This window comes from Macrotis lagotis, chromosome 5 (genome assembly GCF_037893015.1).
Source record: "Macrotis lagotis isolate mMagLag1 chromosome 5, bilby.v1.9.chrom.fasta, whole genome shotgun sequence".
In the NCBI taxonomy this organism is placed as follows: domain Eukaryota; kingdom Metazoa; phylum Chordata; class Mammalia; order Peramelemorphia; family Peramelidae; genus Macrotis; species Macrotis lagotis.
Window position 1 is genome coordinate 110039824 of NC_133662.1, and position 26958 is coordinate 110066781.

The window sequence follows — 26958 nt, forward strand, 5'->3', positions numbered from 1 at the left end:
CAAGAGAAAAGGAAAATTGCTGGTGATTTTTTTCCTGTTTCAATAATCTTTGTTTGACTAAATCAGTTTCTTCTTTTCCACAATTTGTCAGGCACTTTTAATCTTGTCTTTAATTGATCCCCAACTTTGGTGATAAAATACTATATAAAGAATCGGGGCGGGGGGTGGCTAGGTAGTGCAGCATAGAGCACCAGCCCTGGAGTCAGGAGTACCTGAGTTCAAATCTGGCCTCAGACACCTAGCTGTGTGGCCTTGGGCAAGCCACTTAACCCCATTTACCTTGCAAAAACCTAAAAAAATAAAAAAGAATCAGGATACATTCTGTTTTATATTGAGAAAGAGGGCAGCTGGGTGGTACAGTGGATAGAGCATTGACCTTAGAGTCCGGAGGCTTGGGAGCTCTAATCCAGCTCAGACACTTGACTCTTACTAGCAGCGTGAACTTGGACAAGTCACCTAACCCTGATTGTCTCTTATCCAGGGCCATCTGCAGTCATCCTGATTCATGTATTTATTATGGCACCTCCCTGAGGTCATGGTCTTCTTTGAAAATGAAGGACAAACATCATCATCATCATCATCATCATCATTATTGTTGTCATTGATTGTTGAAAAATAAAGAAAATACTGCAAATTTTCTCTGATAAATTTTCCATGCCTTTTTCTACTTATACAGTTCTTGAATTTTGTTTTTCTTGTAGGATTTAGTTGTTCGTATTGTTTTCATTCTTGGCAATCTAACCGCGAAAAATAATCAAGCCCGGGAACAGTTTTCTAAGGAGAAAGGTTGCATCAAAACCCTCTTATCATTATTCAATACTTACTATGAAATGGATTTGAATTCTGAGAAAAGGATGGATGAAGAAGGAGAAAAGAACAAGAAACCCAAGCAGCCTTCTGAGGTGGAAGATGTCCTTATAAAGGTGATCCGAGTACTGGCCAATATATCCATTCACCCCAGTATAGGGGCAGCTTTGGCTGCGAACCAGCAAGTAGTGGCGTTACTTGTCACGACACTGGGTAAGAGCCACCCTTTTGGCCAGGCTTTCTTTCTGTTATCTTTATTCAATTGTTTAGGCAGGTTGGAAAGTCTGCAGGGTTAGAGCCTCTTCTGGTTCCAGCAGGATGAGTGTTTTAGCAGCATGGGTGTGGTGGACCCTAATTAGGACAATTGGTCCATTTTAGTACAGCTCTGGCTGTGGGCTGCAGTCTTTTCAAAAGATGGCCCCAGCCTTCTCAGGCTGCATGATAGAAAGTTTCCTAATGGATGATCAGAGTTTGTCTCATAAACACCATGATAGGGATCAAATGATCAGTGACTGACCAAATTAAACAAAAACTTTAAAAGTTCAGACTTGTCATCTAAATTCCACAGTGGTGAGTTTGTTTTTAAAGTTTACCAAATAAAAGTAATGTTCCCAGATATACTACTTAATATTAATTTATAGTTTTATAATTTATTTTATAATTTATAGCTAGCATGTAGCATGTTGTTTTCAAAGTGCTTTTTATGTGTACTATCTGTTTTATATATATATATATATATATATATATATATATATATATATATATATACAAGTAAAATGCTCACCTTTATCATATTTATCCTAATCTATACCTGCAAGTATATGAGGAAAATGATAACAAAAGTAACTCAAATTTACATAGGATTTTAGTGTTTATTAAACACTTTCCCCCCAATAGTCCTGTGACATAAGCAATGTATCATTATGTCTATTTTACATATGTGGAAACTGAGGCTTAGAAATGTTAAGAGACTTGATCATAGCCACTTTGCTAGTCCAGTGTACCACCCAGTTTCTCCTTGGTTTAAAAGAAAGTGCAAGATAATTAGCTTGGCTTTTACTCTCAACCTCAATAAATGTTTGAAAGGAAGCTAAGATTTGGTCTGCAGATCATCTGTAAAATTAGTTATATTTACTTTAGTTATTCCTGCCTTCCATTAGTACATAGAATGATAAGATCATAGATCTTAGAGTTGAAAGGTATTTCAGAAGTAATTTAGTCTGATCCAGTTCTTGAATTAAAAAAATGCTTCAATTAATAAAAAAATCTTTCTCTCCCTAACTTTCAAAAATAAAGAACAACATGCTTATAACAAATACACAGTCAAGCATTGGTATTGTTTCTATGAATATGCATAGGTGTTTATATGTAGGTATATAGGTACATATATATGCATACAGATGTACCCAAATATTTGTGTATGAATGCATACCCACACTTATACACTGTTCAATAACCAACTCTTTTACAGGAGTTGGGTAGTGTTTTTCATCATGAATCCTCAGGAATTGAGTTGGTCCTTCCATGGATCAGAGTTCTAAAGGGTTTTAGAATTGTTAATTATTACATTTATTATTGTTGTTATTGCAAAAAAAGTGTTCTGGTTCTAGTCACTTGACTCTACATCAATTAGCTCAAGGTTTCTCTGAAATACCTTTTTCATCTTTCCCTAAAATAATAATCTGTGTATCTTCTGTGTATAAAATAGGGATGGTATTTCTACTACCTCTAGTGTCATTGTGAAGAAATCTTCAAGCATTGGGAACTATTATTGAAGGGTAATCTGTGGAACATTTTATAAGGCTAGAGGAGGTCTGACTTATGCATCTAGGTAAATGGAAAGGAATCAGTGGGCAGAAAAGTTGGGATATAATGGAAAGTACACTGGGTTTGATGGCCAAGAACCATACTGCCCTTTATGTTTAGTTTCCAGGTTACTTTAGGCAAATATTAACCTCCCTAAAGCTCATTCTCTCATCTGTAAAAATGAGAAGACTGAACTAGAATGATCTTTGAGATATCGTCCAGTTCTAGATTAATGACCCTGTAATTGATGGAACAAGGGCCTGAAGGAGGCAGGAGAGAACAGAATCAAGAGGACTGTGGAGTGGTTAGTCTGACAAGGAGCTGGAATGCTTCCTCAGAGATGAGGGAAGAAAATCAAGAGTGAAGACAAATTTTTTTTTAAGATAGAGAAGAGAGCGTTCTCAATGGATTGCTCAATCTCAGCAAATAAGGAAGGGAAGAGTTCACCTTCTGAGAAGGACGATTGAGGTGGAGTTGGAATAGTGTTTTTGGCTAATTTCTTTTGGAGTAAACAAGAAATGAACAAAAAGTAAGCCCAACTTCCCTTTAGAATGTGATTTAAACAATATGAGAAAGTATAAAAATTTGTATCAGAATAAGTATACCTCCTTTATGGTTCCTAAATCTTAACACTGCTCAAATTAGTTGCATTTTTGCTGCTTCTATTATTACCATTTCATTACTTTTTTAGGGCTTCCAGTAAAGAAATGTATAAGCAAACTAGTTAAGGAAAGAAAGAGATATTTAACTTATCCTGTGGGGAGTAAAACCAGTCTTCCATATTCTGGGTGTGAGCTGTAGGCCTACAAAAGGGAGACCTCAGAGGCCAGGGATCTTGGGCAGAGGGAGTAATATGAAAGGACCTAGATTCAGAGTCTGCACTTGCTATTTATTTTTTGCATGGTCTTGGGCAGGTCACTTGAGGCCTCAGTTTCCTTATCTGTAGAACGATATTTATACTAAATGACTTCTGAGGTACTTTCTAGCTCTAGATCTAAGAATCTATGATAAATAAAGATGAGTTCCTTGTCTTTAAAATGGAGGATCATCAGATCAAAGTGACATAAAATTTTGGAACTGAAGATAATACCTGTACTACCTAATTCAACAGGATTAATGTTATTAAGAATCATATGAGACAACCCACAAAGCACTAGACAAATGTAAAGGATTATTATTAATGTATTTATTTTTTTAAGTTTTTTTCTAATGCCCAAAATGGTGCTGTGGAACAAAGTGAATTTAAAAAAACACCAAATGCACTTGTTGATTGATTCTAGCCTTAGAAAATAAATCCTAAAGAAAGCTGGCAGAAGGTAGATTATGTCTGGTATTGAAATTATGATGTACTCTTTCCTCTGGCTGTTGTGAGTGGTTTCCCCTGTTTACTGTTAATTTTTTTTCAGAATATAAATCGATTGATGAATGTGAGGAACTGGTAATTAATGCTACAGCAACAATCAACAATTTGTCTTTCTATCAAGTGAAGAATTCCATTATTCAGGACCGAAAGATGCGCATTGCCGAATGTAAAGTTCTGGGTCACTTGGGGTTCTTTAACATTTTGATTCCATTATTTAGATACACACCATTGATTTTTTCTAATTAAAATATAAAACAGAGACTAGTTCATTCCTGAGAGTAAAACTAAAAGTCTACTAGCCATAGTAATTAATTATTTAATTTTATTAATGTAAATTTATGCTTTTCAGTTATTTGTATTTAATATATTGTGTTTAAGGGCTATAGAAGTGAAGCATTTCTTAACTATCTCTGCTTTATTTCCTAAAAAAAAAAATCAAAATCAGTGCTCTTAAAGCTTCTAATGAGCAGCAATATGGATGGAATCCTGGAGGCTGTGCGAGTCTTTGGCAATCTTTCCCAATATGATGAGATTTGTGACTTCATTGTGCAGAAAAACGGTGAGTATGCAGCCCAGCTTCTCTAGCAAACAGCTTTTGTTGGTTTTCGCTTTGAGTTCTGCAGGAGTCAGGGGATTTCAGGGCTAGACTTGGCATCCCATGGTCCTGTATAAGGTCGAGGCAGGTCTGACCATATCACCTCCTCTTGCCCGACATCCCCCAACACAAACTCCTTAGTCACCCATGGATATTCCCCATCACCTCCAGAAACTAGCATAAGACCTCTCTGCTATTGGAAGCCCAACTTACCCCACCTTGAACCTTTCTAGTCTTCTCAGACGCACCCCACCCTTGCCCTTCACATTCTCTTTGACTGGTGATAGTGATCCCTGCTGTTCTTCCAACAAGATGCCCATCTCCCAGATATTCCTCAGTGACTGACTCCATATCTGGAATGCTCTATCTCCTCATCTGGGCATTCTGGCTTCCCATCTTCCTTTAGGGCCCAAATAATACCCCACCATCTACTAGAAGCTTTTTCCAATTCCAATTCATTCTGGTGTTTTCCTTCTAGTGGGTACATGCCATTTATATTGTTTATAACTTGTGTGAACAGTTGTTTGTAGGTTTTCTTCACCATGAGTTTAGGACTTCCTTGAAAGCCAGGGCTGTCTTTTTACCTCTCTTTTGTCTCTACCACTTACCACAAATACCTGTCCTATAGCAGGAGCTTAATGAATGATTAACAACTGGCTGATTGCTGGTCTCTGTCCAAGTTGAGTTCTCAGTGCATTCTTTCCAGTTATCACATTTTTTTCATCTCTTAGAGTTGATTTTTCAGGGATTAGGTCAGAACTCTTATTTAGTTCTGACTCTTACTGAGACCTTCACTGAAACTGCATAGGACCTTAACCTGGGGTAGAGATTCTCTTCTGATCCTTGAAAATCCAGCTGTGGGGTCAGGTCAGAATTCTTAGAGGGGAAGAGATATAAAGACATCACCCTTTTTTTTCATCCTTTCCCTTCCTCCTAGACAAAGAGACTTCTTCTTTTTCTTTCCCTTAGGAGGTGTGGATGGAATGAGAGTCAAAGGTAGAGAAGGGTAGACACAGTTGTGATGCTGGAACTCCCTCTTTCTCTCTTCATGGCTCTAAACTGGGCAGCTCAGGCCCAAAGACTTCCTATCTGCATTCTTTTACAGAATTTCTCTTCAATGTGAAGTTTCAGTTCAGGCCTAAAATAAGAACACAGAAGATGCTCTGGCATGGTGTGTTTTTATACAGTAATAAAGTAAGAATAACTCACATTTATATAGCACCTTGAAGTTTGCAAAAATAGTTTTCCTCACAACAACCCTAGGAGATATATCATTCAAGGATTGCCATATTGGTCCAAAAAGCTACAGTATCCTGAAGAATGAGGTTTCTTTCAGAGGAAAAATGACCTTAAAATCTCCTGGAATGTAATGATAAATAGTGAAACTCCTACAGGAGAGGTAGTGGATTAAAAATGAAGGATTAGAGATACATTTTTGGACATGGTCTATGTTGGGATTTATTTTGTTGGACTATGAATATATGTTTATGGCTTTTCTCTGTATATTTTATTATTGTTCAGCCAGGGGAAGTAGGGGAGAGAGGGAGTGAGGGAGGGAGGGAGAGAGAGAGAGAGAGAGAGAGAGAGAGAGAGAGAGAGAGAGAGAGAGAGAGAGAGAGAGAAAATGCTTGGATTTAGATGAATAAGACAGTAATGCAAAATAAAAATTAACAGAAATGTAATTACAAGAGAAATATATTGGTGGAAATTGGACATACAGTCAATTTGGGGCTATACTTAAAAATATTTCCTATAATTAGATTAATCTTGCAATGTTCTCATTTTATATAATTGAGACTCCACTCTGAGGTCAAAGTCCTATGGACATTGTAAATCTTTTAAAAATATTCTTTTAATGATTATCAAACTTCTCCCCTCTGTAAACTCTCCCCTCCTCTGTTCTCTCTGGAATGTCTGCTCCATTGATAATAAAATTGCTTTCATCTTAAATTGTTTGCTTTCTCCTTCCTTCTGTCTTCTTAGCTCCCTCCTGTTGATGCCACCCTTCCTTGCTGTCCTTTCCAGTCCTGACTGCATTTTTCTTCATTCTCCAGACTTATTAGTGAATGTGGAATTGTTGGAATATCACTTGCTCCTCATTCCACTTCTGGGCTACTCCTCTACCCCCATCACTCAGTATCTTCTCTTCCTTTGAGATTAACGCCATTTCTACCACCCAATCTAAATTTCAGTAGCTGTTTTCTTTTGACATCCTAGATACTCCCCTTCTTTTACTCCTCAAGTTAAGTACCTGATGTATGTCATTTTCTCTTGTTCAACTCCTGCCTTCATATTGGGGACTTCAACATATATGTTGATATTTCCTTGAATGCCTTACTTTACATGCCTTATTTCACAAGACCTCAGTCACATGCAAAGTTGGTCAGATTGTTGATCTTACTATCAATCACAAATGTACCACTTGGATGCTAATGAACTATGAAATTCCCTTAATTGATCTCAACCTAGTATTATTCTGACTCTCTTTTCTCCTTCACTTCAAACACAGTTATTTGTTTGCATTATGTATTTCCAATACATGGATCTCTCAGCCCATTACCCCTGCACTAACTTTTTTACTCCATTGTTGAACCAATTCAACTTTACCCTGTTCTCTTGATTGTCTTTTGCCTCCTTATATCATTGATTTCACTCTGCCATGCCTTCATCTTGGATCACTCCTGTACATCTGCTACCTTTCATGGCTCCAGTATGCATGATATTGAACAAAGATGGAGAAAATCATGAAATTGTGTGGACTGAATCCACTACAGATATATTACATAGTTTCAACTAGGTCCTCAATATGGTAAAGCAGTTCTTTTATACCTCCCTAATTAATTCATTATCCCATTCATCATAGTGGTTATTTCAAACCTTTAATTACCCTACAAATTTCCTATGGCTTCATCTCTTCCTTCCCTACTTCTTCCCTTCTTAGTTAAGAACCTTAAGTCTAGTCACAAACTCCCTTTTCTACACTCTCCATCACTCATCACTTGGGTGTCTTCTGTCATTATCTCCTTTTACCCTTGTCTCACATGAAGAGGTGGCTAACCAAAGCTAACCCCTCTATATGCACAAGTGATTACATACCATTCAAATTTCTCCAACAGATTACCCTCTTATGTTATTTTCTCTTTCATTTATCTTCAGTCTTCTCCATGTCCACTTGATGTTTTCCTATTGCCTACAAAGATGCTCATGTCTTCCTCATCCTCAAAAAAACCCTCACTTGATCCAGTCATCCCTGATAACTACCTTTTGTGGCTAAAGTCATTGAGAAGATCATCTACAGTAGATGTTTTGTCTGTCTTTCTTCCAATCTCATTTAATTCTCTTCAGTGTTACTAATGATCATTTAACTGCTCAATCTTTTTTCAGTCTTAATCCTTCTTGATCTCTCTACATCCACTACTGTCACCCTTTTCTCCATGATTTTCTTTCTTTCTGACGATGTTTTGTCCTTCCTTCTCAAAGAAGATCATGATATCAGGGAGGTGATGCCATGACAAGTACATGAATTGGATTTGAGTGAGGGGGTGCTGTACTAAGCAGTGTCTAGATATGAATCAGGATAACTGGAGATGGCCCTGGATGCAAGGCAGTCAGGGTTAAGTGACTTGCTCAGAGTCACACAGCTAGTAAGAGGCAAGTGTCAGAGTCTGGGTTTAAACTCTCAGCCTCCTGACTCCAAAGCTAGTGCTAAACTACATTTTCCTAGTTCTCTTCTCTGTCAGACCACTTTGCTGGTTGTTCATCCAGTTCATACCCACTAATCAAGGATGTCCCCCAGGGCTTTGTTCTTTTCTCCTTTTTTTCCCCTTGGTGATTTTTATCCCTTCCTATGGATTCAGTTATCATTCTGTTGATAATTCTCAAATCTTAAACTCATCATGTCCAAACCTGAATTCATTATCTCTACCTCCCAAATCCTTCCCTCTTCCTAACTTCCTGATTAGTTAATGTCTTAGAAAAAAAATATCCTCAATCAGTAGGCTTGGGTTTTGTGTTTTGCTCCAAAATTGATTCTAAGCAAGATAGTTCTCCTTCCCACTGTCCCTTTTGAAAAAAATGTGTGACTTTTTGAGAATTCACTACTCTGTTTTTTTTTTTCTTCTCTTTACCCTTTATTTTTTCTGTTCAGTCTACAAATTTATGATTGCATTGCTGGATGCTAAGCACCAAGATGTTTGCTTTTCTGCCTGTGGAGTTCTCCTAAACCTCACTGTCGACAAAGACAAGCGTATAATCTTAAAAGAAGGGGGTGGAATTAAAAAGTGAGTTAAAAGACACAGCTTAAAACATATTAGATACCTTTGATATGTCTTTTTTTTTTGCAAGGCAAATGGGGTTAAGTGGCTTCCCCAAGGCCACACAGCTAGGTAATTATTAAGTGTCTGAGACCAGATTTGAACTCAGGTACTCCTGACTCCAGGGCCAGTGCTTTATCCACTGTGCCACCTAGCCACCCCTTGATATGTCTTTAAGATTCCCCTGGACAGTTTCTGTCCTTTCTAATTAAAAAAGGCTACTTCCAGATTGGTAGGCCCCAGTTTTTACATGAGGAAGAGCTGTTAATCATAATTTCTTCACATCTCATTCTTTGGTGGGTACAGGGAGAAAGAGTATAATGTGAAGCAGTAAAGAGATGATGTGAGTCTCCATCTGTGTGTGTGTGTGTGGGGGGGGGGGGATGATGTCAGTTGCTGAGCTAAAGGGAGCCCAAATGAAGATAAATCAGAGTCAAGCTTCAGACCCAGTTGCCCAGGTCCTTGGGGCAGGGGGGATACACATTAGTTTGGTGTGAATCACTTGCACTTAAAAGGGCTAGCAGAACTGTCATTCTATTTATTGTTTCCAAACCTCTAGAAGAAGGAATTACTCAAAGATTTTAAGTGTTGTTTTAGTAGTGAATTATTCAGTAGAACATGATTAGATGTGACACAAATTGCATATGTTTAAAATATAACCAAAAGGGAAATAAGACCAATTTTTTAAAATGTAGAATTTTTAAATGGCTCCTGCCCTAATCACTCTTCATAATTTACCCTTCCTCCACCATCTTTATATCTCTAATTCCTGGGAAGGATAAGTTGGATCCCTATGTCAGTTTTAATTTTTTTTTAAATCTCCCTTAGACCTTATCATTGTACTTAGCATATGGCATATTGTTGGTGAATGGAACTGAATTAAATCTTATTTCTTTACCAATACAGGTTAGTGGATTGTTTAAGAGACTTTGGCCCTACAGATTGGCAGCTGGCCTGCTTGGTTTGTAAAACATTATGGAATTATAGTGAAAATGTCCCGAATCCTTCATCATGTTTTGGAGATGAGGACACAAATGCACTCTTAGTCTTATTGTCATCATTTTTAGGTAAGAATTTTACAATGAATGAGCCAAAAGTTCCTGTGTACCCATGCTAAAAAATAAGCATTTTGACACATTCTTCTATATATGAGATGAGATATATAAGATCTGCTATATGAGATGAGGTATATAAGATGTGCAAATCCATTTCTACAAAAAATGAAAGGACATTGGAATATTAGCATAAGCACTGCCATAATTTTACATTTATATGTATATAGTTTTCAAAGTGGCCTCATACATTATTTCATTTGTTTTGCATAATTCTGAGATATGTAGGTCAGATAAATTGCTGTATCCATTCAACAAATGAGAAGATTCTTCTTAAAGTCTCTTGAGGTTAAGCAATTTTTTAAAAGTCAAATCAATTCATATGATTCAGATCATATAATTTCTAGCCCAGTCTCCCCGTTTATACTTCTTTGTAGGTATTCTTATAACACTTGTCTGAAGTAGTCAAAGATAGAAAACTTACCATAATGTCTTCATCCAGTTATATTTTCACTCTGCTCTAAGTAGACCAGATTTGTATTCTTATATTAAAGAAAAATATAGAGGATAGCACACCATATAAGTTTTAAAATATTTTTTATTTGTTTCTTAAGAAATATTTCTACCTTCAGTAATTTTTTTACCACATTTAAAATATAAAATATGTTTTTGTATCTTATCTGTTTTTGAATGTTTGAATCTATCTACAGTTTGATTTTTTTTGATCAGGGTGCTTTATGTTACTGACTTGGAGTAGTATGTGTGTGTGTGTATACATATATATATATATATATATATATTAATGGAGAAATTATAATATATTGATGTTGTCCCACCAGAACTTTTATTAAAATAGATTGAAAACTAAAATTGATTTAGAAAATAATATCTGAAAGATCAGGATTAAGCTTGCTATATCCAGGGAAAAAACATTGAGATAATTTTTAAACATGTAGAGGATTTCCTTTACCTGTCCACCCCCTATAATTACATCCCATCCCATCCAACCATTAACAAGGAGATATCAGAACTGATAATGGATTCTTGCTATATGTCTTTTCATCCTAAACTTTCTACTTCTGTCCTAGAAAAATTAATCAGATGAATACTACCAATGATACTAGAATTTAAAATTTACCATATCTCTGTGCCTTCCTAAACTAAAACTCTCTTTCATGATCCCTGTTCTCCTGAATGTCTCTACCTATTAAAATGTCAGTTATTTGAGGGCATGTCTCAGTATTTGTACCCCAGTTTCTAGACATTTGTAGTACCAAAATATTTAAAGCAGCACCTTTGTTTCTTGTTTTTTAGACAAAAAGTACTGCTATAAAATTTTTTTAGTACCCTGCTTCCCTTTTTGCTTTTTTTTTAAACAAATAACTTACTTTGGGCATATGCATAACAATAGAATCTTTAGGTTGAAAGATAAGAATATTTTAGTTACCTTCTTCACATAATTTCAGATTGCCTTCCAGAAGTTTTTACTGTTCACAATTCCACCAAAAATGAATTAGTGTACTTTTTCTGTAAACCTTCCAACACTGACAGTTTCTAGGACCTTTTTTTATTATTATCTTTATCAATTTGCTGGATGTGCAGTAAAATTTCAAGAATTGCCTTCATTATCATTATTAATTTTTTGGAGCAGTATTTTGTATAATTACTAATGGAATTCAATTTTTATTTTGAGAATTTTTTTCATCTTTTAATCTTTTTTTTAGAAATTAATTTTGATCTTAATGCATTTCTGTTAGTTGCTTTTATATCTTAAATCTCAGACTTATATCAGAATCTAATAAATTATTATTACAAAAGTTTCCCCCTGTGTATTACTTCACCTTTTATTCTAGTTTCATTAATTTTGTTTGTGCAAAAGTTTTTCAGTCTTGTGAAATAAAAATTTTCCATTATATTTTAAAAAACTGAGTCTATCTTTTGGTTTAAGTCATGGATCTGAAATCAATGGTAAAACCTTTAATATTTAATATATTATTTTAATATATAAATATATAAAATTATATATATTATATATAATAATTTAATATATTTAATAATAGTATTCAGTACTTTCATTTTTGGTTTATTGTGGCATATTGTATAAAGATATTGGTCTGTACCTAATTTCTTTTAGACTACTTTTCAGTTTTTCCCAGCAATTCCTCCCAATTAAGTAAGAATCCCCAATTAATTTATGTTTGTGGCTTATTATTGTATACTGATTTATTGAGTTCAGTTTTTTTCTGATTCTTCTTGTCTAGTCTGTTCCATTATTCTTTTTTCCTATTTTGAATTAGAATCAGATTAACTTGTCTAATATTCATTCTTTTTTTTGTTTTGTTTTTCACCAAATAAATAGCCTTGACTTCAAGGCACATACCTTTTACTGTAGTGAAAAACATGAAGACGGATAAGTAAATATGCAATATTCTCAAAGTACATATAAAATAATATGGGGCGGGGGTGGAGGGGAGATCCCTACACTAAACTGGATAGAGTACGAGAGGTCTCCAGTAATGTGTGACACCTGAATTAAGCCTCTAAGGGATGTAGAAATTCTCAGAACTGAAAATGAGGAATGCATTCTAGGCATGGTGGGCATGTACAAAGGCAGAAATGCTAGAGATGAATTGTTATTGCCAGAAATTTAGTTTGTGAAAAGGAGTGATACGTAAAAATCCAGGAAAAGTAGGCTAGAACCAGATTATTAAGGGCTTTAAAGGCCACACTGAAGAACTTCTATTTGACCCTGAAGGCAGTGGAAGCCCCTGGGGTTTATTGAGCATGAGTGGCATGGTCATATTTCTACTTTGGTAATATCAATTTGTCAGCTTTGTAGGCGTCAGATTGTAGAGGAGATGACAGGATCCAAAAATATCTTAACAAGCTAGAGCATTGACCTGAATCTAAAAATATCGAATTCAATAGGGATAAACACTTGGATTCAGAAATCAGCTTCATAAGGAAATGATAGGTGAGGCATGGTTAGATAACAGTCTTATTTGAGAAAGATCTAGGGGTTTTAATGGACTTTACTTTCAATTTGAATCAACATTATGATATGGCAGCCCAAAAAAAGTCAATATCACCTTGGACTGCATTAAGAGAAGCATAACTTCCAGGAATAAAGGAGAACAGATTAAACAGGAGTATTGTTCTTAGAACTAGTCACCACAGGAAAGGAGGAAATCAATGGGATCATGAGATCCAGAAAAGAACACCCGAGATAGGGGCGGCTAGGTGGCGTAGTGGATAAAGCACTGGCCTTGGAGTCAGGAGTACCTGGGTTCAAATCCGGTCTCAGACACAATAATTACCTAGCTGTGTGGCCTTGGGCAAGCCACTTAACCCCATTTGCCTTGCAAAAATCTAAAAAAAAAGAACACCTGAGATGGTGATGAACCTTGAATTATAGAAATGAGAGACCATATTGCAAGGGGTTAAGAAATGAGTAGGTTATAAAGAGGTTGTCCAATGTAATGTATTACTCAGGTTACAGAACCAAATAGTATAATGTCTGATAAACTCCACCATAAGGAAACCTGGGAAACAATCTGGAAGATATTAGGCATAGACCATCATCTCATACTTTATATCTAGATAAGTTCCAAATGAATCATGACTTCAAGATAAAAAAATCAAATCATAAGCAAATTAGAAAGTAAAAAATAATTATCTTATAGATTCAATGACAAGGGAAGTATTTGTAATCTAATAACAAATATAGTGAAGAATTTAGAAAACTACAGAAGACAAAATGAAAATTTTGAGTACTTAAAATTTAAAAATTTTTGCATAAACAAAACTAGTGCACTTACAATTAGAAAGGAAACTTAATTGGGGGAAATCATTGAATCAAGTTACTATGATTAAAGTCTCATTTCCAGGTAAGGAAGGTAAATATTCAAAATTAAAAGAATAAGGATAATTCCAGTTGATAATTTGTTCAAAAAATATGAATAGATAATTTTTAAAGGAAAAAAATTTAAGCCTTCAACAAACTTAGGAAAAATACTTCAAATCCTAATAAAGAAATGCCAGTTAAAACAACTCTTGAGAATTCCTTCTCACATCCAACAGACTGGCTAACAAGTGTTGGAGAGGCTTTTAGAAAACAAGCATATTGATGCATTGTTGATAAAACTGTGAATTGGTCTAGCCATTCTGGAAAACAATTTGTCCCCAAATTGCCATACTGTGCATACTCTTTAATCCAGAAATATTAATGCCACTAGGCCTGTGCTCCAACAAGATTGAAAGAAAGAGAAAAAGGATCCATAATTATGAAAATATAACAGCACTTTTTATAGTGTGAAAGAATTAGAAATGAAGGTGTCTGTTGTTTGAGTAATGACAGAATAAATTTTTTACATAAATGTAATGGAATATTACATCATAACAAATAGTGAAGAAGGCAATGGTTTCAGAGGAACCCAGGAAGAATCATATGATCTAAAGTAAAGTGGGCAGAATCTGCAGAACAATTTTTAAAAACAACAGCATTGTAAAGACTAACAACTTCGAAAAATTTAAGAATTTTCATCACTGCAAAGAGTAACCATGACTCCAGAGGACTGGTGAGGAGCATGCTGCTCATCTCCCAAGGCATATATTTTTTTAATATGGCCAATGTGGTAATTTATTGTGCTTGACCATGCTTATTTTAGGGATGAGTTGCTTTTCCATTTTCTTTTCAGTTGGGAGAAGGGAAGAAATGCTAGGAAAAGAAAGAATAGGGGATAAGATTTTCCTCCCACCACTTAACATGGGGAAAAAAAATACAAATTAAAAGGAAAGGCCAAAGGAATAAGGAATCATGGATAAACAGGACAGCTTTGAAATTATAAATTTTGCTTAAAAAGAAAAGCATACTTAACAAAATATAGATTTGTTGTTCATGTCCAGCACTCTCCCATATACACTGAGAGCTCAGTATCTTTCAGTTCAGAATACAAAGAAAATTAAAAAAAAAACCTAAAAGAAATGAAGCATGAGATTAGTGAATACAGATTTTTTTCCCCCAAGGAATTCAGCACTGAAAAAGAGAAATATAGAAAGTTAGCATAAAAAGATAATTTTATTGAAGTTAGAATTTTAATAGCAGCAGTTATTGACACCATTAAAGGTGGCACATGGGTGAGTGTGGTGATTGATAAGAAAAACTGCCAGAGGAGATGGGAGGGGGATAGGGAGATCAGGGACACAAGTAGGACAAATTGGCCTTGACAAGAAAAATGGTTGGCCTTTTTTTCAGAGATTAGCAAAGTAGAGCAAGGAATGCCATGTTCATGATTTTGAGATGTAGAATGGTGAAGAAGAGGGAGAAATATATATATATATATATATGGAAAAGCCAGTAATCCTGTTTAATTAAGCATTTTTTGTCTTGATTTCATCTGTAAATGCTTGCAGAACAATTAAATACTTGCAGGCTAATATGGCTTAGGTGGATCTCACATTAACCTCTCTGTAGGCTCTTTTTTTCCCTTCAGGTCCTTTCCCTTCTTTTATGAAGTGAAATTGCTTGTAAACTTTAATTCTGTTCTATGATGTTTTGCATAATTTTCATTCCAGATCCACATGACCCTTTTTTTTTTTTCATATCTCTCTGTTTGACAAGGAGATCTGTCTCCCTGCCTGTCTATTTTGCTGAGATGACTTTTAGGCTGTTTCAGCTTCCTTATTGGAACTCCTGTTTTTTACTGACTAAATGTATCTTAGAAGTAGTCATAGAATAAATATCTTTACACTTTTTCATTTCCCATTTTTCAGAGTTGATGGCTTATTCAAACATGTCAAGTTAGACCTTCTATAGTCTCATGACTGTCTTCTGGTATTTAACCTTTCTTCAGATTTGGTATTTGTTTTGCTCTTTACTCTAACCCATTGAAGATATGATTACACTTAAGAGAGCTGATTCTGAAGTGAATGCTGATCTGTAGTCATTTATAGGGATTTTTTAATAATGTTGGTTACAAAGTTCATCTTCTAATAAAGTCAGAATGAGCCATCTGAGTAAGTCAACAAACTTAACTTTTTTCACTGGAGAAGGAAATGGCAATCCATTTTAGTAGCTTTGCTAAGAAAACCCAATGGACAGTAGGTCCACAGGATCACAGAGTAATTAATGCTAGCAGTCTATATCACAGTATGTCTGTGTTTAAAATTGTAATTATCTTTTTTTTTTTTTTTTGCAAGGCAAATGGGGTTAAGTGGCTTGCCCAAGGCCACACAGCTAGGTAATTATTAAGTGTCTGAGACCAAATTTGAACCCAGGTACTCCTGACTCCAGGGCCAGTACTTTATCACTACACCACCTAGCTGCCCCCAGCATTGTTGTTTTTGAGGTAAATTGTGTCTAATGAGCTGATTTAAAAAAATCCTAAAAACCCATTTACACATACACTGTAGAAGACAAACTATTAAAGTTATGGCTCTCTATGATATGATTAGGGAAGACAAATAGCCACTCATCTCCTTAGGAAAGAAGAAGCAGATACAGGTGACAATTAGAGAACATTTAAGGTCTAGAAATTCAAAGGAGAAAGAGATTTGTGTTGGTCAAAAGAAGGGTCCCAAAGGAGAGGTGAGATTTAGATGAGCAGAAGGGAGGACAAAAGGAATTTCATTCAGACTAATATCTATTTTATTTTTCAGTTGATTGTGTTTGACTCTGGCCCTATGGACCATACTGTCTATAGACAGTATGGCAATCGTGGTTTGCCATTTCTCTTCTCCAGTTCATTTTATAGATGAAGAAACTGAGGCAAACAGAAGTAGGTGATTTGTCCAGGGTCACAGAGATGGAATTTGAACTCTGGTCTTCCTGATTCCAGACCCAGAGTGTTGTTATCCACTGAACCACTTCACCTACATTAGTAGCATTTTATTGTTTTGATTTCAAGTCACTCCCCCAAGAAATGAAAATTAAAAAAAAATTTTAAGAATTTTTCTCAAGTCTTAAAATGAAGACAAGCTTTAGGTGGAAATGCCAATCTGGCAAGTGGGCAGAGAAATGTTTCAAATTTTGCATTCCTATCCCAGAATTTCAGTGGTTCATAGTAGAGGCATTCTGTCTTTTGTGTTGAAACCTTATTAGATACAATTCAGTAAAGGTTTGGATTCAGAGAATTCCTTCAAATTTGAGTTGTTTCTCCTTAGGGATTCTCTTATTGAGTAGCTTTAAGCAGCAAAGTGGAACTCACCAAGTCTTGCTTATTTATGAAGTTCAAGAGAATAATGTATGTAGCAGCCCAGCATGATGCACATTAGTGGTTGTTGTCATCTTTCAGTCCTGTCCAACTCTTTGTCACTCTACTTTGGGTTTTCTTGACAAAGATAAGCTTGCCATTTCCTTTTCTAATGATGCATGGAGTAAATTCCCAATTAGTTGAGTTGTGAGTATCGAATGAGACCATGTATCTGAAGTGCTTTATAAATCTTAGCCTCTACAAATATATCAACGTCTTATTATTTGATTTGGTGAGTGAGTGATATGCATTGATGCCCTCCCAAGTCTCCCTTTTTGCCTGGAGTTTTTGAATGGATCCTTAACAGGTAAGAGCCAGAAGCAGGTAGGAGAAAAGGATCATCAATTTTAAACTCCAAACAAGAAAACCTGGACAATAGCAATATATGATTATTTTAGATTCCCAAAGCAAATAATACTTTGACATTAACTTGTCATGGCTGCTACTTTTTTTTTTCTATTTATAGATGAAGAACTAGCGTTGGATTATAATTTTGACAGAGACTTAAGAGATTTTCACAAACTTTATTGGGAAACAGAATTCAAACCTGTGGCACAACAACTTCTTAAACGTATTCAGAGCCATCACACCTTCCTTGAACCTCTACCTATTTCTTCTTTTTAATATGGTAAAAGTCTGGTAGGTGATTAACAATATAAAGATGAATTCAAGTCGGATCTTTTCATAAAAAGTAATAAATTCAAACACTTTTTAATTATTAGTATTGAACAATTCATTTATCATCAGGTACTGATTTTTTTTAGAGAGTAGACATAAATGCAATGAGCAGTTCCATTTTAATCGATATTTTATAAAAAAATGAATGAAAATTGTCATAAACTTTTTACTTTAAAAGTTCTAATTTAAAATATTTTTCTAATGAAATGACTTTCTTCTGTTAAAGATTTAATAGTTCCAGTCCCTCAAAATTCTTCTCCAGCACACATTCTGGAATCTAAATTCTTGACAGTTCATTACTAAATGAGATGTTCAGTGTAGACTAAACCCTTTACTGAAATGTAGTATTAAAATGGCAATATTTTAAAATGAACAAGTTAGCTAATTCACACCTTATCTGCTATGAATCCATACAGTGGTTTTTGGGGGAAGGGGCAGGATCATGTTAGGGGTAAAGAAAGATCTATATAAATGCTTTGGTTTTGCTATTACTCAGTCCAGATCACTGATTATCCATAAAGGGGCTAGGTGAACAAAGCCAACTAACTGCCTTTTCTTTTGGTTACTGTTTATTCACAGGCTGCTTTGTATGGAGTAGGTTTTTCCTCTTTTGCTAAATGCTAAAAACAGAAAAAAATTGAGACTTAAATATTTTTTCCTAGCAATACAGTAAATACTAAGGCAGTAAAAAAAAAAGTCCTAGAAAGAGGAAGTCATTTTATCAAACTTTTTTTCATTAGTTATTCCATCTATATTTCTGCCTATTCCTTACAAATCACCAAAGCAATGACCTGTTTAACAAACTCAGGTTTGTATGGGGACATACTTCCCCAGACTATATTGGAGCATGAGGCCTATTAGAAGGAATCCAAGCTCTAAGGTTCCTCTAGATAGGTAGGGTAAGATATCAGACCTGAATCCCAAGGACTAAATGAGTTTTTGTGGCATGTGGGAGAGGGACTATGAAGAATTTTGTAAGTGCATTGATCTTAGGATACTGGAACTTAAGTTAATGGAAGAATAATTCCTCTGTGCCTAATCTCAGGAAATCTGGGTGACTTAGAACAAGTCATGTTATTCTCTGAATCATTTTATCATCTATTTTGTAGTAAAGGGAATGTGTGTGTGTGTGTGTGTGTGTGTGTGTGTGTGTGTGTGTGTGTATTGGGAGATTAGACTAAATTAATTTTAAGATCCCTCCAGTTCTGTGATTGATGTTCTACTAAGTGGAACATAGCAGATTTTGAACCTTACTGTACTCTACAAAGTTTGAGGAACCAAAGTTTGTTCCTTCTAAAACATTTTAAAGGCAAAAAAGTTTTCACAAGTCTCCATTAACAAAGGAGAGAACTAATAAATGGCATATAATTTCCAATGTAAGATTTTATATTCTTATATAATCATTATTTCACTGCTAAGAATATCTTCCTAGATTCATAAATCTCAAGGGAAAACCCATTAAATTCCTGAGTATTGGACTAGGCTTGAGAAATAGTGTAAAGGGGAAAAAAAGGCTGTATGAAATTATTTTTTGCACTACTTCAACCCTTTTCCTTTGAGCCACGTGTAGGCAAATTTTGACAAGAACCATGTAACACAGGAAAGCATTTCTATTTACCAGCTAGATTATTTTCAGTTATCTACCTGTTATTTCTGAGAATTAAATTCCCTTGTAATTTAAAAATAAACTCAGGTAAAACAAGGGCTGTAAATTGTCCATTACAATAAAAAGTTTAACTTTTGTTACTCACCTAGCTTGGACCTAATGACAAGTGGAAAATTAAAATTTTTCATCTCTTTTCCTGAAAAACCTCAGAAATGGTCTTTCCAAAGATTACCTCAGAAGAAAAACTTTTTTGTGTACAGCATATTCAGTAAGGTTGAATGTTGTTTCTCCTTTCCAGTTTTAGATAATAGTAACATTAGAAATCCTGTGTTTAGTTTGGGGAAGACTATATGTAACAGGAAGCACTTGTGAAAGTTGTTTTTTTAATTTCATAGTGTACACCCTGTTCATTCAGGTAATGAATATGTTTGAAATTAAAGGTGAGATAGATTTAGGTATCAAATCAATACATTTTAAATAATTTGCTTAAAGTGAAGTGGAAAAAAGAACAGTTGATCCTCCCATTATTCAACCTTGTATTCTTTTGTTAGATAAACTAAGTCCCCAAAATGTCCTGACTGTTCACTAGTAATTTTGGGGGATGTAAGGGACATATGAGGCAGGGGATACAGAAACTGGTGAAACAAATGAGCTGGTTTGTCCCCACCACAGATATTTTACTTGGAATTGCCAAGCAGCCAATTTAAGGAAGGTTAAATGGGCAGGACACATTTACTGGAAACAAGGGATCTTCCTTTCTGTTAAAATGTAAAAGGATGAGCCTCTACACTTAAATCTTAATTCTCTAATAGCATACCTATTTTTTTCCTACATTTTGTTTCCTAATTTAATCTATTTACTTCGGACATCTCATCGCTAGGGTTTATAAACTCCATTGAGGGCATGGACATCTGCCTCAGACTATACTTTGCTCCTCTATATGAGCCCTCTCTGAACATGAAATAGTGTTTCTTGATGAAGAGCTACAAGATAACTGAACTTCAATTCTGTTACACCGATCTAATTGATGTTGGCTTTATTTTTGTTCCTAACAGTTTTATATTTAGCTTTTAAAAATACATTGCAAGTGAAGATTCATTTCAGACAACCCAAGAATAATTCCCAAAGAAAATCCTGACATCATCATAGGGGTACACAGATTTCTGATTTCACTAGAATGACTGCAGCTTTTTTTTTTTTTCTGGCCTGGTTTACTCCTGTCAAAAAAAATTCACCTAAAACTGGCTGTTTAGCAGGGGTGTGCACAGTACCACCGAAACAGTAATCTTGTTTACCATATGAATATTTTAAAAGACTCAAAAACAATGGTTTTAAGGAAATGAAATGTGAAAAATAAAAGGTCTACCAGATAGTTCTCAAAATCCTTTGCCTGGCATTCAAGGTCTTCAATATGGCACCAGCTTGATGGGCTCTAATTCCCTAGTCTTCCATTTCTTCTCATCACCTGCATTCCTGCCCTTAAAGTCTACATTCTCTTTAGACTTATAGAGTGCTTTTTCAGTAATATTATTCTAAGTTCTATGTTTGTGCCTTTTTCCCTGCTATTATTAGACTGTTAGCTCCAAGAGAGCAGGGACTGTGTCTTAACTTTGTATCTTTCCCTAGCAAAGTGCTCTGCAGTGGGCGTTTAATACATTTCTGTTGAATGAATGAATAAAGTGAAATAAAAATGAAGAAAAAATTATCCTTTATTTAAAAAGACCAGTAATACTGACAACAGACTTAAAAGCAGTTCACGCTTCAATAATAACAGAGTTCTCAATACATTTTCCAAACCAGTTTGCATTTCAAAGTTAGCTTTATTTTTGTAAATGAAATTCGTTATTAGCCCACTACACCATGTTTTACGACTTTATTATCTAAGCAGATGCACCACTTCTCATCATGGGGGCCATAGGTATAACATTCCTAAAATGGCTCCCAGTCAAGGTGCTAGAAACACAGCTCCAGCCCATTGCCCAAAGTGTGGCTACCAACAGTGCTTGTGGGCTAGGCATTTATGAAGGACTGAATCTTCTGAGACCGTCACAACTGGATTCAGTATAACTAATTGTTTAAAATAAAACTTGTCCTATATAGTATTTTCAAAAGCAAACTACAGTGAAGTAAATTAACTGTTAACTTTCAAAACAGTCAGTCATTGTTGAGATGTGAGGCTTGTCTAGTTTTTAATTCAAGATTAACACATATGCAAATTTTGTTTTAAACCACACAAAGGATGGAGGCTCAGATAGTAGCAGTGTTCACTGTATTTCTAATAGCTTAACTGGGGCAGCCAGTCCAATTCTTTCCACTGGCAGGAAGAGCAGCACCAAAATCTACAATTCCTTATGCATCATTAAGCTTTAGTCACTGTCCAAGTCCCATTGTTGCATGCTCCAACTCTGGTTGGTTATTTTATCAGAAAAGCAAATGGGATTGGAGTTACCCAGCTTCTTAAACTGTAATAAAGCAGAAGCCAGTGATCTGCAGCCCTTCTTCACAGCGCTAAACTTGAAGGAGCCAAACACTCCCCACTAGGTGCCCACAATGGTTTTCCCACAATAAAAGAGCAGAAACTAAAGGAATCATGGCACAATGGAGGTGTGAATGCTGGATCTACCATTGGTCCTGGGGCTCCATTCCTCCCCCCTCATAGACACCATTTCTGTTCATTCCATCAACTTCTTGAACTGAAGACAGACATCAGGTCATATAGCGGGTAATGGCTCTCAGAGCATAAAGTAGTTCAGCTTGCATTCGGGCTTCTATAAGAAGCAAATTAACATGAACCTGAATATGAGAGAGAGAGATGCCAATTAACATCTTACATCTCAGAATATCTTTAAGTGTGAACACAATGATGCTTAACTTTAGTAAATCTGGAAAACTAAATAGAATATAGTAGTATTCTCCTAGAAAACAAATTTTAAAAAGCTATGACTAATAATGGTTTGTAAAGATTTTCTCAACTTCATTTCATGTTTAATAAACTATTTTAACAACTTTGGATACAGCTATATACATTGCTTTATCAAAATACCAGCATTCAATGTAAACCAGCATTCTGTAGTTTCCAATCAAGACAATATCAAGAGGGGCAGGATCTCCCCAGTCCCACCCCATTTATGGTCCTATTTTATACTTACTCTAACTCCTCTTGCCTCCTAAGCTTTTGCAATGTAAAAATCACACTGGTGCTACTAGCTAACCCCTCCTCCTCATTCTTCTGTCTCAAGTGCTGTGATCATCATTCCCTGAGCAGCAACCCCCCCATCATTCTTGAACCCTGATGTGCTGCCTCTTGAGGACAGCCTTTACTAGTTCCCCTGACACCTTTTTTTTTTTGATTAGATAGAAGGGTGATGAGTACTAAAGAGTTCTGAGATAAATATGCAAGTGAAAATAATTTAGAATCTGTCAGCAGAACAAGAAAAAATAAACAATTACCTTCTCAGAGTGCTTGAATTGCCTCCAGAAGCTATCATACATTCTTTTTGTGGCCTTTTCAGGAGTGCAGACTACAGTTTTTATATAAACTTTAAAGCTACGATCCAAAAGCTGATTAATTTCCCCATAGTCATAGTCATCATATCTATTTCAAATGGGAAAAAAAGTGGAGAAAGACATTGTATCTTTTATTCAATATTAAGTTATCTATGTGCTAGGCCTGCCCTGTGCTGAAGTGCTTTTTTATTTGGCATTTGTTTTCATTTTTTTTTGCAAGGCAGTGAGGCTTAAGTGACTTGCTCAAGGTCACACAGCTAATGAGTGAATGAATTCAAATTTGAACTCATGTCCTCCTGACTCCAGGATCAGTGCTGTATTCAGTGCACCACCTAGCTGCCCCTAAAGTGCTTTAAAAAAAAAAAAAAGACTTTCTTGCCACATTTTTATATGAGCAGCAGAGAGGAAAAACAATTTTTGAACACTGGATGGACACAATGGGTTTAAAGGCAGGCTTGGGCGAAGGGGCTATATTCTCTAAAATTTCCTATTACAGCCAGGAGACAGCACTGGGACTGATGTCCTGGGGCTAGAGAAGAGGGAGTACCAGGAAGGAGAATTAGTACTAAAAGGCAGCAAAAAGAAAAACTTAACCTCTTTGGAAATTTTGCCTGACAAGAACCTTGTTCCTGCCTTGTTCTTCCTGGAGTTCTCAGATTATGGACACTGATGATGACTACAGCAGGACTTTAATAGCATAATGGCATGTAGTTAAAAAAAATTAATTCTGATAGATGGCTTAATTCTAACTTAAGGGGTTGGGACAGTGACTATATGCTATATAATAGCTCAGAAGGGCAAATATGAAAAGTGATGACATGCACTTTATACTATATAAAGGCATAATTACTTCATTTAAGACTGAGATGTTAATCTCTAGAAAGTATTCTATGGAGTAGCAGTTTAAATATGAAATGCATGTAACTTCAAATAAAATTCTAGAGGAAATTTTAAGAGGCAAAAATGTAGGTCAGAGATGCTTAAGAATGTATGTAACTGAGGCAGCAAGGTGGTACAATGGATACAGCACCAGCCCTGGAGTCAGGAGGACCTGAGCTTAAAACTTGACCTCAGATACTTAATAATTACTTAGCTGTGTAACTTTGGGCAAGTCACTTCAAAAAAAAAATCTTAAAAAAAAGGAATGTATATTAAATAGCTAAAAATAGTGGTGGAGGGGGAAAAAGCTGTGAAAGGAAGGATGGTCCATGAGGTAACATATCTTTTTAAAAATGAAGAGCATTTTAAGAGACTAACCTTATTCCAAACATGCAATGAATATAGTTCCAAATTGCACGCCTAAGCATTGATGTATCTACATCTTTATGCATTGCCATTGTATTATATGTCAGATTGTAAGCAATGTGAAATTTTTCATCAATCAGCTGTCCCACATCTGGATAAAGACGATTAACCAGAGAGTAACCATGGTCTTCCCAGCAATAGTCCTGTATGTAGCAGAAAATATATCATGCATGTGAAAGATGGAAATTTGGACAAGAACATTAAAAGAGTACCATTCTAGATTCATATTACCAGTTAAAATCAAAACAGATTATTATTAATAAAACCATTTTTTGATAGAACCTAATTGTCTTTATGGTAATACTCATCTCTCTGACTTTTTACTTGAGAGGCAGTACACAGCTTCCAAAATGTCCATTGACCCCTTTCCCTTTAGAATTCTATATTGTATGTATCACAGCCTAAAAAATCAACAGGTTACAGACTGAACTGATAATCATGATATATATATTAAAAGCAGCTATCATTCCTAATTTCCTTTCAGAGTTCCACTCTCCTATAGACCAGAGATCTTTTGAGTCAATCAAATATAGGGGACAGAAAGAGATGACTCAAATCTTCATATAATGTCTCAGAGTCACTCATTCTTCATCTTTCTTTCTTCCCACTCAAATCTTGGCACTCATTATATTTACACTAAAATTTCTCAATAAACATCTAATAACTGGTGTTTCTGCATCTAATCTCCCCTGCCCCTTTCAATATCCTTATCAAACTGATGTTAGAGTCATGGCTTGCCAAGGTCAAAGAATTCATCTTTTATTGGTCAATACTTCTCTCCTTAAGTATGTTGGTTTTCAGAGAGCACATTTGTTACTGTCAGGAATGTTACTGTTTTTCAGTCATGTTTACTCTTTGTGTGCCATTTGGGATTTTCTTGGCAAAGACATTGAACTGGTTTCCCATATCTACTCTAGTTAATTTTGCAGATGGGGAAACTGAGGCAAACAGAAGTGTCTTGCTCAGGGTCACACAGCTAGTGTCTGAGGCTAGATTTAAATTCAGATTTTAGAGTGCACTCTATCTACTGTACCACCTACCTGCCCTTGTCAGGACTATACCAGATTATATTATATTTTCAGCTTGAGAGTACCTGCTAAAGCTTGTATTCTGATGGCTCACTTCTAAATCAAAATGAGGTATCAGGAAACAGTTTCATTCTCCCCAAATAGCCCTTTTATCATGTATAAGAATCTATTCCCATCTCTTTGCTGTATCAGATCTAAAGTCCTGTACTTAACCACTCAAAGCTCTGCTTAATGTGGCACTACTTGAATTTCCCTCACAGCTACTCAACAGGAACTTTGTGCTTCAATTAAAAAACCTATTCTCCACAGAGTTCCATTTTTCTTCTGCATGACTTCCTCCCCTAAGTAATTTTCTTCTTCAGGCATGTTCTCATTTTGCTTATTCTTTTTTTGTGGCTACCTAAATCCTTCCCATCTCCCTCACCTGTATAACTACCACACAACTTGGGGGGTCTTGGCCACAATGGTTTATTTAATCTTTTTGTCACAAAGATGACTTATCCTGTTTCCAAATTTTTGGCCTTACTCCTCTCCCACCAACCAGTCTCTTTGCTCCCCAAGAGGGTGGGAAACTGTTTTATACTTATTTTGTATTTGTGACCAAACTAAATTTGCAGAGTTAATTCAAGTTTTATTATATATGAAAGCAGTATTTTTATAAAGACTGCATCATTATTTTCACCTTTTTACTCTTAAGCAAAGTTAAATCTGAAACCAATGAAGAGAATGGCACTGCTTACAATTAAATTCAGGGAGTACTTCAATCTTAAATGGCATTCAGGTAACATTTAAAATGTGCATTTCCATCAAATAATTTAGCAGAGCACCATTTAAAAAAAGGAATGCTAAAAATAGTGCCTTTATCTAGTCAGTCACAGCCCCTCACCCCCAGCCCAATTATTCAAATTCCTTGTGTCCTCCATTGATGCCAAAGACTCCTAGGATCAGCTCTCTCCTTCCCTCTCTGATGCCTATGAAGTCTTGGAAAAACACTCACTGCTTCTGAGGTGAGGATGAGCCCCCCTTCCCATTGCTAGTATTGCAAGAGAAGAGGGTCCTGACATCCCAAGTTGCAACTCCAACTTTTTACAAAAATACAATGCTTTAATAAAGTGTAACCAGATTCTGAAATCTCTGAGTTGAATGTCAATTTTCATTTAGGAAGTTATGAAAACAAAGACTTGAATGGAAAATATATTCTGAGCTCCAAACAAGAATCTTGCAAACTTTTAGATTAAGATCTATGTCTTATTTGGGAACTATAAAATTACTTTCCCTTTACTAGTTGTTACTAGTTCTTAAAACCCGATTCTATTTTTCTCCTCTAAAGCTACAATTTGGCTTTTTTTAGACATAATATATACAACATAAACTTCAATTTTACCTGAACTCGAAATGTTGGCACATGCATTCCATGTCTAGAGAAATCTTTATAACCATAACTAGTGTCCTCAAAGTGTCGTGATACATCTCTTGCTGGTGCAACTTCTTCGTCATCTACAATAATGAAAATGGATTTTTTTTTAAAGGGTCCTTGATATAATTCTATTATCCATATGGACTTCCTTTTCTTCATGTAACTCAAAATTCTAATGGTAATCTGAAAAAGTAGGTTTACTAGTGAGTGAAAAATCCACTCAAGGTAGCA

General features: G+C 35.5%; 2 protein-coding genes across 7 annotated transcripts in view; one reads left to right on the forward strand and one right to left on the reverse strand.

Annotated features, from left to right (window-relative positions):
* The window catches only part of ARMC2 (armadillo repeat containing 2), a 389015-nt gene extending 362206 nt beyond the window's left edge, over positions 1-26809 (forward strand). For 4 of the 5 annotated variants that reach the window (XM_074187300.1, XM_074187301.1, XM_074187299.1 and 1 more), the window contains 6 exons: positions 702-1020; positions 4020-4142; positions 4422-4535; positions 8719-8851; positions 9791-9951; positions 17653-26809. In XM_074187300.1, the coding sequence (XP_074043401.1) occupies positions 702-1020; positions 4020-4142; positions 4422-4535; positions 8719-8851; positions 9791-9951; positions 17653-17810 (1008 nt within the window). In that variant the 3' untranslated portion in view covers positions 17811-26809. Of the gene's footprint in view, positions 1-701; positions 1021-4019; positions 4391-4421; positions 4536-8718; positions 8852-9790; positions 9952-17652 lie in introns of those variants that run through there. The other variant, XM_074187302.1, reaches the window with a different exon arrangement.
* The window catches only part of SESN1 (sestrin 1), a 109600-nt gene continuing 100619 nt past the window's right edge, over positions 17978-26958 (reverse strand). For both annotated transcript variants that reach the window (XM_074187303.1, XM_074187304.1), the window contains exons 7-10: positions 26695-26807; positions 24235-24425; positions 22921-23065; positions 17978-22263 (exon numbers count right to left, since the gene is read on the reverse strand). In XM_074187303.1, coding sequence (XP_074043404.1) covers positions 22177-22263; positions 22921-23065; positions 24235-24425; positions 26695-26807 — 536 coding nt within the window. In that variant the 3' untranslated portion in view covers positions 17978-22176. The remainder of the gene's footprint in view (positions 22264-22920; positions 23066-24234; positions 24426-26694; positions 26808-26958) is intronic.